General features: G+C 45.7%; 1 protein-coding gene across 2 annotated transcripts in view; it reads right to left on the bottom strand.

Annotated features, from left to right (window-relative positions):
* SPATA6 (spermatogenesis associated 6) overlaps window positions 1-20,307 on the bottom strand; it is a 478,099-nt gene that overhangs the window by 266,601 nt on the left and 191,191 nt on the right. For both annotated transcript variants that reach the window (XM_078671405.1, XM_078671396.1), the window contains exon 6: window positions 8,341-8,525. In XM_078671405.1, coding sequence (XP_078527531.1) covers window positions 8,341-8,525 — 185 coding nt within the window. The remainder of the gene's footprint in view (window positions 1-8,340; window positions 8,526-20,307) is intronic.

Here is a 20,307-nt window from a genome sequence, read left to right as displayed (position 1 = left end):
AAGCTCCACTCTGAAGCTCCACTCTGCACTCTGAAGCTCCACTCTGAAGCTCCACTCTGAAGCTCCACTCTGCACTCTGAAGCTCCACTCTGAAGCTCCACTCTGCACTCTGAAGCTCCACTCTGAAGCTCCACTCTGAAGCTCCACTCTGCAGCTCCACTCTGCAGCTCCACTCTGAATCTGAAGCTCCACTCTGAAGCTCCACTCTGAAGCTCCACTCTGAAGCTCCACTCTGAAGCTCCACTCTGCACTCTGAAGCTCCACTCTGCACTCTGAAGCTCCACTCTGCACTCTGAAGCTCCACTCTGAAGCTCCACTCTGCACTCTGAAGCTCCACTCTGCACTCTGAAGCTCCACTCTGAAGCTCCACTCTGCACTCTGAAGCTCCACTCTGAAGCTCCACTCTGCACTCTGAAGCTCCACTCTGAAGCTCCACTCTGCACTCTGAAGCTCCACTCTGAAGCTCCACTCTGCACTCTGAAGCTCCACTCTGAAGCTCCACTCTGCACTCTGAAGCTCCACTCTGAAGCTCCACTCTGAAGCTCCACTCTGAAGCTCCACTCTGAAGCTCCACTCTGCACTCTGAAGCTCCACTCTGAAGCTCCACTCTGCACTCTGAAGCTCCACTCTGAAGCTCCACTCTGCACTCTGAAGCTCCACTCTGAAGCTCCACTCTGCACTCTGAAGCTCCACTCTGAAGCTCCACTCTGCACTCTGAAGCTCCACTCTGCACTCTGAAGCTCCACTCTGAAGCTCCACTCTGCACTCTGAAGCTCCACTCTGAAGCTCCACTCTGCACTCTGAAGCTCCACTCTGAAGCTCCACTCTGCACTCTGAAGCTCCACTCTGAAGCTCCACTCTGCACTCTGAAGCTCCACTCTGAAGCTCCACTCTGAAGCTCCACTCTGAAGCTCCACTCTGCACTCTGAAGCTCCACTCTGCACTCTGAAGCTCCACTCTGCACTCTGAAGCTCCACTCTGAAGCTCCACTCTGCACTCTGAAGCTCCACTCTGCACTCTGAAGCTCCACTCTGAAGCTCCACTCTGCACTCTGAAGCTCCACTCTGAAGCTCCACTCTGCACTCTGAAGCTCCACTCTGAAGCTCCACTCTGCACTCTGAAGCTCCACTCTGAAGCTCCACTCTGCACTCTGAAGCTCCACTCTGAAGCTCCACTCTGAAGCTCCACTCTGAAGCTCCACTCTGAAGCTCCACTCTGAAGCTCCACTCTGCACTCTGAAGCTCCACTCTGAAGCTCCACTCTGAAGCTCCACTCTGAAGCTCCACTCTGAAGCTCCACTCTGAAGCTCCACTCTGAAGCTCCACTCTGAAGCTCCACTCTGCACTCTGAAGCTCCACTCTGCACTCTTAAGCTCCACTCTGAAGCTCCACTCTGCACTCTGAAGCTCCACTCTGCACTCTGAAGCTCCACTCTGAAGCTCCACTCTGCACTCTGAAGCTCCACTCTGAAGCTCCACTCTGCACTCTGAAGCTCCACTCTGAAGCTCCACTCTGCACTCTGAAGCTCCACTCTCCACTCTGAATCTCCACTCTGAAGCTCCACTCTCCACTCTGAATCTCCACTCTGAAGCTCCACTCTCCACTCTGAATCTCCACTCTGAATCTCCACTCTCCACTCTGAAGCTCCACTCTGAAGCTCCACTCTGAAGCTCCACTCCACTCTGAAGCTCCACTCTGAAGCTCCACTCTGAAGCTCCACTCTGAAGCTCCACTCTGAAGCTCCACTCTGCACTCTGAAGCTCCACTCTGAAGCTCCACTCTGCACTCTGAAGCTCCACTCTGAAGCTCCACTCTGCACTCTGAAGCTCCACTCTGAAGCTCCACTCCACTCTGAAGCTCCACTCCGAAGCTCCACTCCGAAGCTCCACTCCGAAGCTCCACTCTGAAGCTCCACTCTGAAGCTCCACTCTGAAGCTCCACTCTGAAGCTCCACTCTGAAGCTCCACTCTGAAGCTCCACTCTGCACTCTGAAGCTCCACTCTGAAGCTCCACTCTGAAGCTCCACTCTGAAGCTCCACTCTGAAGCTCCACTCTGAAGCTCCACTCTGAAGCTCCACTCTGCACTCTGAAGCTCCACTCTGAAGCTCCACTCTGCACTCTGAAGCTCCACTCTGAAGCTCCACTCTGCACTCTGAAGCTCCACTCTGAAGCTCCACTCTGCACTCTGAAGCTCCACTCTGAAGCTCAGCTCCACTCCGAAGCTCCACTCCGAATCTGCACTCTGAATCTCCACTCTGAAGCTCCACTCTGAAGCTCCACTCTGAAGCTCCACTCTGAAGCTCCACTCTGAAGCTCCACTCTGAAGCTCCACTCTGAAGCTCCACTCTCCACTCTGAATCTCCACTCTGAATCTCCACTCTCCACTCTGAAGCTCCACTCTGAAGCTCCACTCTGAAGCTCCACTCCACTCTGAAGCTCCACTCCGAATCTGCACTCTGCACTCCGAAGCTCCACTCTGAAGCTCCACTCTGAAGCTCCACTCTGAAGCTCCACTCTGAAGCTCCACTCTGAAGCTCCACTCTGAAGCTCCACTCTGAATCTGCACTCTGCACTCCGAAGCTCCACTCTGAAGCTCCACTCTGAAGCTCCACTCTGAAGCTCCACTCTGAAGCTCCACTCTGAAGCTCCACTCTGCACTCTGAAGCTCCACTCTGAAGCTCCACTCTGAAGCTCCACTCTGAAGCTCCACTCTGCACTCTGAAGCTCCACTCTGAAGCTCCACTCTGAAGCTCCACTCCGAAGCTCCACTCCGAAGCTCCACTCTGAAGCTCCACTCCGAATCTGCACTCTGCACTCCGAAGCTCCACTCTGAAGCTCCACTCTGAAGCTCCACTCTGAAGCTCCACTCTGAAGCTCCACTCTGAAGCTCCACTCTGAAGCTCCACTCTGAATCTGCACTCTGCACTCCGAAGCTCCACTCCGAAGCTCCACTCTGAAGCTCCACTCTGAAGCTCCACTCTGAAGCTCCACTCTGAAGCTCCACTCTGAAGCTCCACTCTGAAGCTCCACTCTGAAGCTCCACTCTGCACTCTGAAGCTCCACTCTGAAGCTCCACTCTGCACTCTGAAGCTCCACTCTGAAGCTCCACTCTGCACTCTGAAGCTCCACTCTGAAGCTCCACTCTGAAGCTCCACTCCGAAGCTCCACTCCGAAGCTCCACTCTGAAGCTCCACTCTGAAGCTCCACTCTGCACTCTGAAGCTCCACTCTGAAGCTCCACTCTGAAGCTCCACTCTGAAGCTCCACTCTGAAGCTCCACTCTGAAGCTCCACTCTGCACTCTGAAGCTCCACTCTGAAGCTCCACTCTGAAGCTCCACTCTGAAGCTCCACTCTGAAGCTCCACTCTGAAGCTCCACTCTGCACTCTGAAGCTCCACTCTGCACTCTGAAGCTCCACTCTGAAGCTCCACTCTGAAGCTCCACTCTGAAGCTCCACTCTGAAGCTCCACTCTGAAGCTCCACTCTGAAGCTCCACTCTGCACTCTGAAGCTCCACTCTGCACTCTGAAGCTCCACTCTGCACTCTGAAGCTCCACTCTGCACTCTGAAGCTCCACTCTGAAGCTCCACTCTGCACTCTGAAGCTCCACTCTGAAGCTCCACTCTGAAGCTCCACTCTGAAGCTCCACTCTGCACTCTGAAGCTCCACTCTGAAGCTCCACTCTGAAGCTCCACTCTGCACTCTGAAGCTCCACTCTGAAGCTCCACTCTGCACTCTGAAGCTCCACTCTGAAGCTCCACTCTGAAGCTCCACTCTGCAGCTCTACTCTGCAGCTCCACTCTGAATCTGAAGCTCCACTCTGAAGCTCCACTCTGAAGCTCCACTCTGAAGCTCCACTCTGAAGCTCCACTCTGAAGCTCCACTCTGAAGCTCCACTCTGCACTCTGAAGCTCCACTCTGCACTCTGAAGCTCCACTCTGCACTCTGAAGCTCCACTCTGAAGCTCCACTCTGCACTCTGAAGCTCCACTCTGCACTCTGAAGCTCCACTCTGAAGCTCCACTCTGCACTCTGAAGCTCCACTCTGAAGCTCCACTCTGCACTCTGAAGCTCCACTCTGAAGCTCTACTCTGCACTCTGAAGCTCCACTCTGAAGCTCCACTCTGCACTCTGAAGCTCCACTCTGAAGCTCCACTCTGCACTCTGAAGCTCCACTCTGAAGCTCCACTCTGCACTCTGAAGCTCCACTCTGCACTCTGAAGCTCCACTCTGAAGCTCCACTCTGCACTCTGAAGCTCCACTCTGAAGCTCCACTCTGCACTCTGAAGCTCCACTCTGAAGCTCCACTCTGCACTCTGAAGCTCCACTCTGAAGCTCCACTCTGCACTCTGAAGCTCCACTCTGAAGCTCCACTCTGAAGCTCCACTCTGAAGCTCCACTCTGCACTCTGAAGCTCCACTCTGCACTCTGAAGCTCCACTCTGCACTCTGAAGCTCCACTCTGAAGCTCCACTCTGCACTCTGAAGCTCCACTCTGAAGCTCCACTCTGCACTCTGAAGCTCCACTCTGAAGCTCCACTCTGCACTCTGAAGCTCCACTCTGAAGCTCCACTCTGCACTCTGAAGCTCCACTCTGAAGCTCCACTCTGAAGCTCCACTCTGAAGCTCCACTCTGAAGCTCCACTCTGAAGCTCCACTCTGCACTCTGAAGCTCCACTCTGAAGCTCCACTCTGAAGCTCCACTCTGAAGCTCCACTCTGAAGCTCCACTCTGAAGCTCCACTCTGAAGCTCCACTCTGAAGCTCCACTCTGAAGCTCCACTCTGCACTCTGAAGCTCCACTCTGCACTCTTAAGCTCCACTCTGAAGCTCCACTCTGCACTCTGAAGCTCCACTCTGCACTCTGAAGCTCCACTCTGAAGCTCCACTCTGCACTCTGAAGCTCCACTCTGAAGCTCCACTCTGCACTCTGAAGCTCCACTCTGAAGCTCCACTCTGCACTCTGAAGCTCCACTCTCCACTCTGAATCTCCACTCTGAAGCTCCACTCTCCACTCTGAATCTCCACTCTGAAGCTCCACTCTCCACTCTGAATCTCCACTCTGAATCTCCACTCTCCACTCTGAAGCTCCACTCTGAAGCTCCACTCTGAAGCTCCACTCCACTCTGAAGCTCCACTCTGAAGCTCCACTCTGAAGCTCCACTCTGAAGCTCCACTCTGAAGCTCCACTCTGCACTCTGAAGCTCCACTCTGAAGCTCCACTCTGCACTCTGAAGCTCCACTCTGAAGCTCCACTCTGCACTCTGAAGCTCCACTCTGAAGCTCCACTCCACTCTGAAGCTCCACTCCACTCTGAAGCTCCACTCCGAAGCTCCACTCCGAAGCTCCACTCTGAAGCTCCACTCTGAAGCTCCACTCTGAAGCTCCACTCCGAAGCTCCACTCTGAAGCTCCACTCTGAAGCTCCACTCTGAAGCTCCACTCTGAAGCTCCACTCTGAAGCTCCACTCTGAAGCTCCACTCTGAAGCTCCACTCTGCACTCTGAAGCTCCACTCTGAAGCTCCACTCTGAAGCTCCACTCTGAAGCTCCACTCTGAAGCTCCACTCTGAAGCTCCACTCTGAAGCTCCACTCTGCACTCTGAAGCTCCACTCTGAAGCTCCACTCTGCACTCTGAAGCTCCACTCTGAAGCTCCACTCTGCACTCTGAAGCTCCACTCTGAAGCTCCACTCTGCACTCTGAAGCTCCACTCTGAAGCTCAGCTCCACTCCGAAGCTCCACTCCGAATCTGCACTCTGAATCTCCACTCTGAAGCTCCACTCTGAAGCTCCACTCTGAAGCTCCACTCTGAAGCTCCACTCTGAAGCTCCACTCTGAAGCTCCACTCTGAAGCTCCACTCTCCACTCTGAATCTCCACTCTGAATCTCCACTCTCCACTCTGAAGCTCCACTCTGAAGCTCCACTCTCCACTCTGAAGCTCCACTCCACTCTGAAGCTCCACTCCACTCTGAAGCTCCACTCCGAATCTGCACTCTGCACTCCGAAGCTCCACTCTGAAGCTCCACTCTGAAGCTCCACTCTGAAGCTCCACTCTGAAGCTCCACTCTGAAGCTCCACTCTGAAGCTCCACTCTGAATCTGCACTCTGCACTCCGAAGCTCCACTCTGAAGCTCCACTCTGAAGCTCCACTCTGAAGCTCCACTCTGCACTCTGAAGCTCCACTCTGAAGCTCCACTCTGAAGCTCCACTCTGAAGCTCCACTCTGCACTCTGAAGCTCCACTCTGAAGCTCCACTCTGAAGCTCCACTCCGAAGCTCCACTCCGAAGCTCCACTCTGAAGCTCCACTCTGCACTCTGAAGCTCCACTCTGAAGCTCCACTCTGAAGCTCCACTCTGAAGCTCCACTCTGCACTCTGAAGCTCCACTCTGAAGCTCCACTCTGAAGCTCCACTCTGAAGCTCCACTCTGAAGCTCCACTCTGAAGCTCCACTCTGCACTCTGAAGCTCCACTCTGCACTCTGAAGCTCCACTCTGCACTCTGAAGCTCCACTCTGAAGCTCCACTCTGAAGCTCCACTCTGAAGCTCCACTCTGAAGCTCCACTCTGAAGCTCCACTCTGAAGCTCCACTCTGCACTCTGAAGCTCCACTCTGCACTCTGAAGCTCCACTCTGAAGCTCCACTCTGAAGCTCCACTCTGAAGCTCCACTCTGAAGCTCCACTCTGAAGCTCCACTCTGAAGCTCCACTCTGCACTCTGAAGCTCCACTCTGCACTCTGAAGCTCCACTCTGAAGCTCCACTCTGAAGCTCCACTCTGAAGCTCCACTCTGAAGCTCCACTCTGCACTCTGAAGCTCCACTCTGAAGCTCCACTCTGAAGCTCCACTCTGAAGCTCCACTCTGAAGCTCCACTCTGCACTCTGAAGCTCCACTCTGAAGCTCCACTCGGAAGCTCCACTCGGAAGCTCCACTCGGAAGCTCCACTCGGAAGCTCCACTCGGAAGGGGCAAAGATCGGAGCATCACGGAACTAAAACAAATATAAACAAGGGCTGTGAGTTACTCTGCGCATGCGCGGGGGCAAGCCTGTTCATTCCAAGCCAGCCTCAGCCAGCCTCGGGAAAAACGAAATTAATAAAAAAGCGAAACTGACACTGCCACTGCAGACAATGCTGCGCGCTCCCGAGGTGAAATCCGGCACTGAAAACGCTCGTAACACTTTGGTGTCCACTCTCCTAAAAACGGATCACATTAGTTGTCGAGCTGACAGCATTCATGCTTCGCATGAATGCTAACGTCAGCTCGACCTAAAAATGCTATTTTATTCTTTGTAAAAGTCAAGTGAATATGCAAGTAAGATCTATAAAATCAGTACATCAAACATTCTTGAGCCAAGATTAATTTTCCCTTTGTTTCCTTTTCTGCAGTCATCTAGACATTTTTTTTTTCTGACTTTCTTTTCAATATTTTGTTTGGTTTTATGTTCTTTGTGAATAGCTCCACACCCGCCTAGCTAGGTTTGCACTTGAAAACATGTTAAGATATACATGAACCAACAGCAGACACTGAAGTAAAAAGGTACTACAGAATGTGGGTTAAGGTGAAAATAAACCCAACTATTTTGAAGGAAGGATAGGCCCAGGAAACTGCTTTTCTTGTTAGGTGTGGCTTAACGGCTCAGCCCAAGTGACTATATACACACAGTGGGCTTTGGTTCATCCCATGATGACTTTCACATCGTGCTATTGGATATTTGGTGTATCATTCCATCTCTTATGGAGAGCTTGCATGGCAAAGCATGAAGGATGGTTTTACATCTCAAAAGTAGACTGAGTCATCACACATTACAATATTTATCTCTGCGCTGTAAACAAAGTGTATTTTATTTTTTTACACAGCAGCAAACTTAATATATATATATATATATATATATATATATATATATATATATATATATATATATATATATATATATATATATATATATATATATATATATATATTTATATATTAGTCTGAACTCAAAATGTTGCCAGTGCTTTATTTCATGTTTTCATTAGGTTTGGGACTTTGCGTTTTTATCTACCACTACGATATGCAAGACACAAAGCGTGTCAGCGCCATGTCGAACTCTTCAGTAGACAAATGCTTCAGTTTCAAGCACATGCATTTCATCAAACCAACAAAATAAACGATACATGAAGAGCTCCTTCAGACAGCTGTTGCAAGCTTAACAATCCTAGATAGTCCTGCCATGTCTGTATTTATTGCCAGCGCTTTCCTTGCAATAAAGCGCAGCCGGCTAATAATAATAAACTGCAGTTAATTCGCGCCAAGGTGGAAGCAATTCACCATCTCACAAAAGAGAAGACTGGAGCCAACATTACCTTTCCCGAAGAGAAGATCGATTTAAGACCGGAGTTAGGGAATCTTTCTGAGCTGATGAGGGGGCTGAATGGGTCATTAACAACCTAGCAGAATGGAACTGCCTGCCAGCTGGCCCAGCTATCAGGCGCTCATCAGAGCTGTCAAAAGAGCCGTCAAGGTCATCCCTGCGAGGCTTGGTGATAATCTGTTAACACAAACACAGAAAACAAAGTTTAGAGCAGAGCAGACAGTAAGAGCGGATCGGGAGCTGGTTATCTTCCCACTGAATGCGGAAGAGCAAATCCTGAACTATTCCCTAAAACAATTTAAACACACTGATAAATAAACAGCACCAAGGCATTGGAGAAATCTCCAATATTACAAATCGACCTAATCTTTAAAGATGCACCACATAGAATGAGAGGCACAATATTTACTTAAAAACGAAAGGAATACTTTATGTATGAAGAGAGTGGTGGTGCATTAAATACTCCACAGAAAGAAGCATTGGACGAAGAAGGTGTAAAATAGGGAAGTGGCGCAAAATGTCCTTTAGGTAGAGAGTCATGGATAATTTGGTAACAATGGTCAATGGGCCATAATCTGTCCATTTTCTATGTACTGTTGGGCTATGGGTATTAATAGCCTTGTGCAATCAACTACGAATCCCTAAACTGATATCAGAAAAGACAAGAAAATGCATTGTACTCTTTGTATTTTTATTTATAAACCACTGGAACAATAGTAACACATTTAGACAAAAATAAAATGGCAGTCAGGCTTCATCCTAGGCTGTGCGAGTACAGCCTGTCCAGAGCCCATCTGGCTCAATCGCGCTCTCTGACCTCCCATTACACGCCAAACCGGAGGAAAGATCTGCCTTATACTTTCCTCCTCAATAAGAAGATTTGAGCTGTGCAAAGACCTACTTGACCGCCCTCTTGTCCTACACATAAGGTGTAGGCTGACTTGCACTGGGACACAGCAGACTCGTTCTGCTAGCCCCTCCGCGTCTGGGACTCGCCTCGCTTCTTCTGCTACCATCTGGCTGCCCTCATCTGTGCAATGGGTCTACACCTGTGCCGTCATGCTTACTGCAGCATTTAAAGAGTTTACTTCACACTAGTTCTCCAGCGTCTTGTAAATCTCCCTGTCTTTGGTGTAGTCGTTTGACTCCCTGGATACCTGCAATGTTGCTATAGCAGTGGACATGCCGCGTCCACCACTCAAGTGGGCAAAATCCAGGTGTAGGATCGTTTTTGTACTTAACATCTACATACATCGCTTCAGAGGTAATTTCTGGAGGCAACTACTCATCTGTACTCATTGACATGAATGTGGACTCACTATCGCTACGGTCAAGATTCCCCCATACCTTTACTCTGCAGTGGACTACTTCCTATGTTTAACACCTCTGCAGAGGACCTAGCTGAAGGCAACCATCCATCTGCACTTGCACAGACTGACTAGGGCAGGAGGTCTGCAGCTGCTTACATTGCCCCCAAGCTAAACATAACAAGCCTTTGAAAAGCTAATAGAAGTTGCCCTATCAAGCCTGTGACTATTTCATTTTTGTAAATATATTAAACGGGCATTACAATTTTTTAAGTAATAAAACGCACCGAAAAAAGACACTAACTAAAGGTGGCTGCATGTATAATAGAGCATCGGCAAAGCCAATAGGCCTGGAGCTCTCTTCCAGCCTTCTGAATTAGTAAACGCCTGTTTTGGTTTGTAATGGTTTTTGTAACATTTTATTTTTGGGGTAATTGCCAGCATTAGCTGAAATGTTTTTGGTCTCAAAAAGCACACATTGCCATAGTAATCACAGGTACTGAACAACGGACCTACTTTGTGTGTGTGTATTTACTATTGTGAAAGAGCAGAATGCAGCCACTTCTGTGAAGTTAGCCAATGACAGGATAGACACACTGCCCCATTGTGTAAGCCGTAGTGGATGGAAAAAATACCAATGACACAACAGGCCAATGGGTCAGGAAGACCAGCAGAAGGACCCTCTAAATAAGTGTATTATACATATGTTGGAAAAATTAGAACGTCTTGAGGAATGCCAGACCAAAAAATGTGTTATATTCTATGTACTATGTTTTGACATGATGTTATATGCTCCATGATTGTTAGGCAAGTTTACTTAGACATTTGATTATAGCTGTCACTGGGTTTATGATGTCACTACATCTGGAATGTTATGTTTTCAATGCTGGATGGAGTCAACTGATCTGGAGGTGGATGTGACCAGCAGATGATGAGCTGTGTAGATCTTTCTACTAAATAAATTTAACTCAAGTCTCACCAGTTTCCTGAGTTTACTACAAAATTTGGCGACGAGGCTTCTACACAGCAGAACTCACGCATCAAATCTTTCATGCTCTCAACTTCAAGAATTTTATCATCTGCTGCAAGCAATTTTGACCATCAATTTCGACAAGGAAAAAAAGCACTTGAGGAAATCACCATCTAGTGGACATTTCAAGCTAAGTCTATTTTTCATTGTTTTGTTATTTTTAATACAATTTACTCTTTCTGCCGTGTTTTATGAAGTAACTGTGCTCTCTTCTAAACCGGCACGAGTAATTGTTATTAATATGACTAGGTCCTTTGGTTTTCGTTTCACCAAAAGACATTTCGCATATCTTTAACATTTGTGCTTTAACGCGCCTATTTAGGTTTCCTTTCTCAAGCACTGCGCGGGTTTGTTTTAAACTTCTCCCTTAAACCGTGGCTGTTGAGATTCACATTTCTCAAGTACAGAGCGCTTCCTACATTTTGCCGAATATTCATGGTAATGATCCTATACTACGGATGCTGGGTTTTAAAAAACATTTTTTTTAATAAACACCAATTCATCTTCATTTTTATTTGGCATGCGCAACTTATTTTAATTTGAAAGTACACTTACCTGACTCTTGACTGTTGGCATTAAACACGCGCCCATCTCTTCTCGTGCATTAATTTCATCCCCGTGAGATTTGAACATTGTGTTTCTCGCGCATGCGCGCCAACCAAGGACATTTTTGCCAACCATAAACGTCATCCAGCGTTGCCAACCATGTTCTCTTAAAACAGAATATTGCCAACCAACTATTTGCCAACCACAACGTCACAATGGTGTTTTAGCCTGGAAATTTTGGTTTTAACGTTCTGTCCCTGCTACAAGATGACTATATCGATACAAAAGGGGATGATGGACGGAGTGTTTGAACAAATCAAACACTCACCCCCAGTCAACTGATCTGGGTTTAATCCATCACCATTCTTTAGTTCACTCAGCCACCCCAGTTCAGACATGGCTATATGCAAATCAGTCTGACCCTGTGCCTCCTGGGAACAGTCCAGCCCGAACTGCCAAGCCATGTCTTCCCTGGACCGGAAACAAGCATCCTGGGACCGGTTTCGGATTCATAATCCTCATCAGCCAGGCTATCTTGAATCCAGTGGCCAAGTGAACAAGGGACTCACGTCTGAGCATACCCTGCCACACTCAGGGCGAACAAAGCGATACAAAAGGGGATGATGGACGGAGTGTTTGAACAAATCAAACACTCACCCCCAGTCAACTGATCTGGGTTTAATCCATCACCATTCTTTAGTTCACTCAGCCACCCCAGTTCAGACATGGCTATATGCAAATCAGTCTGACCCTGTGCCTCCTGGGAACAGTCCAGCCCGAACTGCCAAGCCATGTCTTCCCTGGACCGGAAACAAGCATCCTGGGACTGGTTTCGGATTCATAATCCTCATCAGCCAGGCTATCTTGAATCCAGTGGCCAAGTGAACAAGGGACTCACGTCTGAGCATACCCTGCCACAATCAGGGCGAACAAAGCGATACAAAAGGGGATGATGGACGGAGTGTTTGAACAAATCAAACACTCACCCCCAGTCAACTGATCTGGGTTTAATCCATCACCATTCTTTAGTTCACTCAGCCACCCCAGTTCAGACATGGCTATATGCAAATCAGTCTGACCCTGTGCCTCCTGGGAACAGTCCAGCCCGAACTGCCAAGCCATGTCTTCCCTGGACCGGAAACAAGCATCCTGGGACCGGTTTCGGATTCATAATCCTCATCAGCCAGGCTATCTTGAATCCAGTGGCCAAGTGAACAAGGGACTCACGTCTGAGCATACCCTGCCACACTCAGGGCGAACAAAGCGATACAAAAGGGGATGATGGACGGAGTGTTTGAACAAATCAAACACTCACCCCCAGTCAACTGATCTGGGTTTAATCCATCACCATTTTTTAGTTCACTCAGCCACCCCAGTTCAGACATGGCTATATGCAAATCAGTCTGACCCTGTGCCTCCTGGGAACAGTCCAGCCCGAACTGCCAAGCCATGTCTTCCCTGGACCGGAAACAAGCATCCTGGGACCGGTTTCGGATTCATAATCCTCATCAGCCAGGCTATCTTGAATCCAGTGGCCAAGTGAACAAGGGACTCACGTCTGAGCATACCCTGCCACACTCAGGGCGAACAAAGCGATGACTATATGACATCACAAGCTGGAAATTGTTAAACAGGCTGGGAATCTTGGTTATTCACGTTCTATCTCTTCTACAAGATGACCCTATGACATCACAAGGTGACATTGTTAATGACCTGAAGTACCATATTTGCTGAACTTGATTTTATTCTTCTTTCAATTTATTTTCTGTTTCAACAAACAACACTAGTTTTTACAATTATTTGGGAGAATTTCAACGTACTACTGTGATCCGCACACATATTCTTCATCAACAAGCGGATTGCAGTGATTCGCACATTTTTTCGCTTTTTTTCTAATAATATTTGCAAATTACAGTTACAGAAAGTAGTTTTATTTTGTTTCTTACATTTATAGTGCTTGTGGGTTTTAAACCATTGTTGCATGTTTTTATTCACTTGTTTTTAATGTATTCAATTTTATTGCACAACAGTCTTTTATTCCAGTACAATGTCTGCTTTGCAATCTATTAATGCTCCTCCTTCATTCCTGGAAACTCCAGGAGAGCCTCCAGTGAAGTGGGACATCTGGTTCGATGCCTTTGAGACATATCTGGGTGCAATTGGTGCTTTGACGTATCGCCCAGAAAGGAAAACATTTCTTTTGTTGCACTCTCTGGGATTCGAAGGGAGATCGATTTTCAAACATTTACCTGATTTACCTGACAATGTTGAAATATTAGATGAATATCAAAGTACTGTGGCCAAACTTAAGCTAGGTTTTGATAAACAACCCAATTTAATCGTTCTCAGGCACAAGTTCTTCAAGAGGAAGCAGTTTGAGAATGAGGATGTGGATGCATATATCTCTGTTCTCAGGAAGCTCGCCTCTGTATGTCTTTTCGAGAACTTTACTGAACAGCTGATTTGTGATCAATTTGTGGGTCACTGCAAAGATAAACAAATTAGACAGAAGTTACTGTCTATGGACAACCCTTTACTTGATGAAACCATCAAAGTAGCAAAAAGCATTGAAACCTCACATGTTTCTCTCAAAGAGCTGGAAGACAAACCAGCTGAATCTATCAATTTTGTAGGTCCCACGAAAAATTCAAGAAACAAAGTTTTGAAGAAAGGAAACACCTTTTCTTCAAAAATCAAAACTGATAATTTTATTACCCAGTAATGTTTGCTTACGATGTGGTAGTTCTACTCACGGTAAGGGATCAAAATATCCAGCATTGAACTCTATGTGTAACTATTGTAAAAAAGTTGGACACTTTGCTGCTGTCTGTTTAAAGAAGAAATTCCAAAAGAAGTCTGTAGCCTGTATTTTAGAATCAGATGACAATGATTCAGAGGGAGAAATTGTTTCTGTGGTGCAAGATCACACTGTCTCTAATGGGTCCTCAATACCTCTCACTGGGTATCTTTCATCATGTATTGACCCTATAGTTGAAATTGTGGTTGGTGATAAAAAACTTAATTTACTAGCGGACTCGGGTGCTAGAATCACCATGATAACACAGAAACTTTTCTATGAAACATGGGGAAAAGAGAACTTTTCCCTCCTGATCGGTCACCGGTCTCTTATGAGGGACGGAAAATTGAATTACTAGTTTGTAATGAAGATTTTCTGGTTTTCAAGGGCAGGAGAATTAGGGGAAATCAATGTAGCCGTCAGAGGCCTATATATATTAGGTTGGTTCCACCAGGGCCTATTTGGAATGCAATTGAAACCCGGTACCAAAGAACAGGTTATGTAAGTCAGATGTGAGGAAGAAAGCACTAAATGGATCAGTGAATTTCCATCTGTTTTCAGCAACGAATTGGGGAAAATCACTGGGTTCAAACATAAAATAATTGTTAAACAAAGGGGCAACTCCAATCAAACATAAACTCAGGAGTGTCCCCTTCAGCATTAGAGGACCTCAATAAAGAACTTTCCTCTCTATGTGAGAAGGGGATTATAGAGCCTACGGATTCCTCTCTCTGGTTATCACCTTTGGTTGTTGCACGCAAACGAGATGGCAAGTTGAGAGTGTGTGTGGACCTCAGATCTCTTAACAAAGAGATCTGGGTTGATTCTCACCCGTTGCCAAAGATTACAGATTTATTCTCCAGTATCAAAGGTGCTAAAGTCTTTTCTAAGTTAGATTTGGCTAGCGCCTACCATCAAATAGAACTTCATCCTGACTCACGCTCCTTGATGGCTTTTGTATCTCCACTCGGAACTTTCCGCTACAAGAGGATGCCTTTCGGGTTAGCCTCTGCGGTGTCAGTGTTCCAGAGGGTTATGCAAAGCATGTAGAGGGTGTCCTTGTGTTTCAGGATAATGTCCTTATCTATGCCAAAGATAATGAGACCCATGACAACATTATCAGAAAGGTTTTAGAAATGTAAAAAGAAAATGAGAAGTGCAAGTTTTCATGCAGTGAAATAGAATATATTGGTCATCTTCTATCTCAAGAAGAAATCAAGCCTAGGCAAGGTCTTATAGATGCCATCATGAATGCCCCTGTACCCAAGGACAAAACCGGTGTTAAATCTTTATTGGGGTTGTTGGAATACTATTCTAGATTTGTCCCCAACTATGCATCTATGGTTAGACCCATCAGTAACCTCCTCAAATCTTCTACAAAGTTTTTATGGTCTCCAGACTGTGATCGTGCTTTTGTGGAAGTCAAAGATGCACTTAAAAAAAGTGATGCTCTTACTCCATTTGACCCAGATTTACCATGTTTCATTACAGCAGATGCAAGTAAAGACGGTTTGGGAGCAATTCTTACACAACAGTCTGGAAACCAGGAATATACAATTGCATTTGCATCAAGGGTTCTTAGGAGTGCAGAAATTCAATATTCTGTAATTGAGAAAGAACTATTAGCTTGCTTGTGGCTATTAACAAATGCTGTCCATATGTTTGGGGAAGGAATTTTAACTTAGTCACAGATCACAAGCCACTCATTTCGATATTGTCTTCTGGTCCCAGCAAATGTTGTACACCTAGAATCACCAGGAAGGTCAGCAAACTGCTACAATATCAATTCAAAATTACACATATTGCTGGTGGTAAGAATACCAGAGCTGACTTTCTGTCACGTTTTCCTCAATGTTGTCATCTTAGCGAGAGTACAGGTTTTTAAGAGCTGAATGATGAGGATGATGAAGATTGTTTTGTAGCGTCTGTAGACATTCCTATTTTAGCTGTCGGTTCAGAAGAGGACTGAAGGTCAGCTTTTTCTGAAGATAAAGTTCTTCAAGATGTTTATATGTTTGTAAAGAATGGTTGGCCGAAAGAAAAATCTTTATGTTTTGAACTTCAGCCATACTGGAAAGTTGAGTCTGAGATATCAATAGAAGATGGTCTTCTGATGATGTGTGACAAATTAGTTCCTCCACATTCTCTTAGGTCTATCATCATTAAGGAATCTCATGAAGGACATTTAGGGATTTCTCTTACCATACGACGGACCCGACAACATTTTTGGTGGCCAAGTATGGACAATGTGATCAGGACAACTATAGAGAATTGTCCAGTGTGTTGTTCGTCAGAGAAAACACTTAAAGTGGTTACTCCACCTTTATCCCCTATTGAGTGCCACCAGGGCCATGGGTAAAGGTAGGTGTCAATATTATGGATCCATATGAAGTTTTACCTTTGGGCATGAGATTTATCATTGTTTTGATGGATTACACTTCCAAGTGGCCGGAAGTCAAGGTAGTTAGAGATGCCAGTTCTTCTAGTGTTATCACATTTTTGAAGGAGGTGTTTATGAGGGAAGGGTTTCCTCAATTTCTTGTCTCAGACAATGAGACTCAATTTTTGAGTCATGAATTCCAATGCTTTCTTAAATCTAGTGGTGTGAAACACCTCAAGAGTTCTTTATATTATCCACAGGCCAGTGGTCTTGTGGAGAGAATGAACAGAGTCGTAGGCAAGTGTATCAAATGAGCTGTCAAGAGTAAGCATGTTGTGTTGGTTTCACTAGAAAGTATGTTGTGGTTCTACAGAACCACACCTCATTCTTCTACTAAGTCCGTTCGAAGTTTTAAGGGGAAGGAAAGCTAATACTAGCTTTCGACCATGATGGAAGTGCAAATGGTTTGATTCTTTGGATGATGTTGAATTGCTTATGGAAAGTGTTAAAACCAATGTTGACATCACACAGGGAAAAGAAAAAGAATGGTTTGACAAAAGAAAACATTTTAAGATTGTTCCTTTGTGTGTTGGTGATTTTGTAAGAATTAAGAATCCTGTGCATACAAAGAAAGGAAAGTGTACATTTTGTGAACCTATCAAGGTTGTCAGAATTGGCAACAATGCCGTTCAGGTAGAAGGGGGTTGTTGGTGGAATGTATCAAAGGTAGTCAAAACCAAATCTTGTTCTGGCTCTACTGGTCTTGATTCAAAGGGACAGTACAGCAATGACACCAATCGGTCCTCTTCTTTTGGACAGAGGAGGAAAAGTTCTAGAGTCCCTATTATTCCTCAAAGGTTTCGTGATTAACAATATATAAAGTCATTCTATGTTCCAACTATATTTGTGAAAGTAGTTTTATTTTTTTGTTTTATTTTAATTTAAGAAAGGGAGGTATGTTATATTCTATGTACTATGTTTTGACATGGTTATATGCTCCATGATTGTTAGGCAAGTTTACTTAGACATTTGATTACAGCTGTCACTAGGTTTATGATGTCACTGCATCTGGAATGTTATGTTTTCAATGCTGGAGTCAACTGATCTGGAGGTGGAGGTGACCAGCAGATGATGAGCTGTGTAGATCTTTCTAATAAATAAATGTAACTCAAGTCTCACCAGTTTCCTGAGTTTACTACAAAATGTCTACAGTTGACCACCAGCCTTCTGGCTTTGTCAATGCTTGAATTTTCCAAAGCGTTATTGTTGGGGAGGCAACCAGATCTTCATCAAAGTAACACTAACTAACTAACACACACTGAACATTTTGGAACACAAAAAGCACACTTTGCCATAGCAGGCACTGCACTGAAGGGAGCTGTTTTGTGTGTTGATTTTTTCTTTGTGAAAGAATGCTGTCACTTGTAGTAAAGTTAGCCAATGGCTGAAGTGGGTGGATACATTGTCCCATGCAGTATGCTGCAGTGGGTGGAAGAGAATGATGCAATAACATTCCAGTGAAACAAGAGGGTTGACTGAAAGCCCTATAAATAGATTGTACATATAATTATAGTAAAATCACAAGGACCAAAACATTACCCTTCACAAAAATACATTTATAAACAAGCATTAGCAAAGTCAGCAGGTCTTGCCCAAAGGAGAGTTATTGGCTTTGTCACTTTCTTTTAGCTATGTGAACCAGCAGTGACGCTACTGTGCAGCATTGCTGAAAGTTAGGAAAAAAGCGCTATGATGGGGCTAGCACTGACCATGAAGTGCAGTGGTCCATTTTCTTAGTATGGAATTATTATCTACCTTCAAAAAGAAAAGTGTAATTAGTTTACGTCCGAGTTGAAGTTTGCCATGTTATCCCCGCATGAAGACAGAACCAAAAAGGCCACTCACAGCAGGGAGCGGAGCGCGGCTGCATTTTGTAGCATCTTGAAACCAGTGGGTGTGATTTTCAGTTGCTTTTTCCCTGGCGGGACTGGAGGGGGCAAGCAATGGGGGAGGTTTGGGATGGTGGAGCAAGCAACAATGGGGTAGAGGTGGGGGCGGACTGTCCAAACAATGCACAAAGAGGGTGGGGGACAGGGCAAAAAACAATGCGGGAGAAGAGAGGATGTGAGGGGGTGCAAGTACAAAGAAAAAAATACCTCTGAAAGCAGCTTGCAGTAAAAGGACATTGGGCAAGGGAAGCAGTACTTGGGCCATGCTCCACAGTAGGAATAAACACATCAAGAGGAAGTGAAGCCAGCACTCGCTGACCAAAGAAAAGCAAGGAAATGAGTGTGAGGATGAAGCCAACCAATTGTAAGCAATGGATGAACTCTAAGCCCCTTGTAGGTAAACAAAATGTCTTGCAAGTGACAGTGCCACCTGCTGTCTCAGGACAGACCCAAAGTATAGGGTGCGGGGGTAGAGGAGAAATTGCAAAAGAGACTAAAATGCCTGCCAAATAGACTGAATGGCATAAAACAATTGATAGTGCCCCCAAAACAAATAGAAGAGCTAGGGTGAAGGAGTGTTTATGGAAGGGGTGGGGATATATCCTTCCCAAAAATGAAAACAGCCTTTACTATGCAGGTAAGGACCACATAAGGTTAATATTGGATCTTTATCAAGCATTACTTTATGACACTGGTAAGCATTTTCTTTCAATCAAATACTTTAATCTTATTTGAAAAAAAATCATTTTAGGGTTCAGGAATGTGTAGAGGTAAAGAGAGGTATGGGTGTCTTTAGGGTTGAGTGCTGGGTAGTGGTAAAGGGAGGGTGACTTGAGGGTTCAGGGATGGCTAAACATAAAGGGAGAGATGGTGGTTAGAGAGTTTAAGGGTAGGCAAAGGTAAGAGGGAGGTGAGGGCCACTTGAGGGTTCAGGGCTGGGTAAAGTAAAGGGAGGTTAGGGTGACTTGAGGGTTATAGGGTGGGCAGAGGTAAAGGGAGGTGGCCATAATTTGAGTGGTCTATGGGTGGGCAGTGGTAAAGAGAGGTGAGAGTGACAAGAGAGCTCGGGATGGGTAGCATGCACTGTCTCAGGTGAGAGCTAAAAAATGGTTATGAAAGAAGCATTAGCACTAAAGTAGACTACTTTTTGGGTGGATGTGCATATGTACATGCTCAAAATGTCACCACTCACAGTGATGAAATCTAATTGGAGTACTAGGCTCATCCATTATCCCACACAGACTCTGTATTGTATTGTAATAGTATTGTACTGTAATTGCATTTATATAGTGCTTACTTACCACTGACGAGACGTTGAAGCGCTTTTTCGGGGAGTAGCATGCTACCCCGGAACCCATAAAGGATTAGTGGTGAATTAGTATAGTGAAATATGAAACTAATTTGAGCGGTGGATTTGCTATTCTGTTATTTAGATTGAGAAGGATAGCGGAGAGAAAGAACAGGAAAAAGGTTTGCATTTACATAGTGCTTGCTACCCCTGATTAGGTGCTGAAGTGCATTTTCGGACCAAAAACGAATTCGTTGGAATTACTACAGGGAAATATGCAATTCTTTGAGTGGTGGACATGTTAGTCTGTTATTTGGATTAAAAAAGAATAGAGGAGGGATAAAACTGGGAAGGGTCTAGAAATATTAGAAACATTTTATTTTGGGGGGGGAGTTTATAGCAGGAGGGGGTTTGGGATAATTAAAGGGGAGGTGGAGGGGAGTTAGTATAGGGAAATATGAAATTAATTTGAGTGGTGGAGGATGTATTTTTGTTATGCTATTTTTTGAAAACATGAGGCAGAAGAGACAGGAAAAGGAAAAGGCAGGAGGCTGGGTAATCCTTAGGGGATCAATGTGGCTCATTCACACCTATACTTTGTTGCGAACACTGGACACAAGGGAAGGCCTCTGAAAGTCATGGGAACCAAAAATGTAAACATT

The sequence above is a fragment of the Lissotriton helveticus genome, chromosome 1_2 (assembly GCF_964261635.1).
Source record: "Lissotriton helveticus chromosome 1_2, aLisHel1.1, whole genome shotgun sequence".
Lineage (NCBI taxonomy): Eukaryota > Metazoa > Chordata > Amphibia > Caudata > Salamandridae > Lissotriton > Lissotriton helveticus.
Note: the sequence above shows the minus strand (reverse complement) of the source record. Positions and strands in the feature narration are given on the sequence as shown.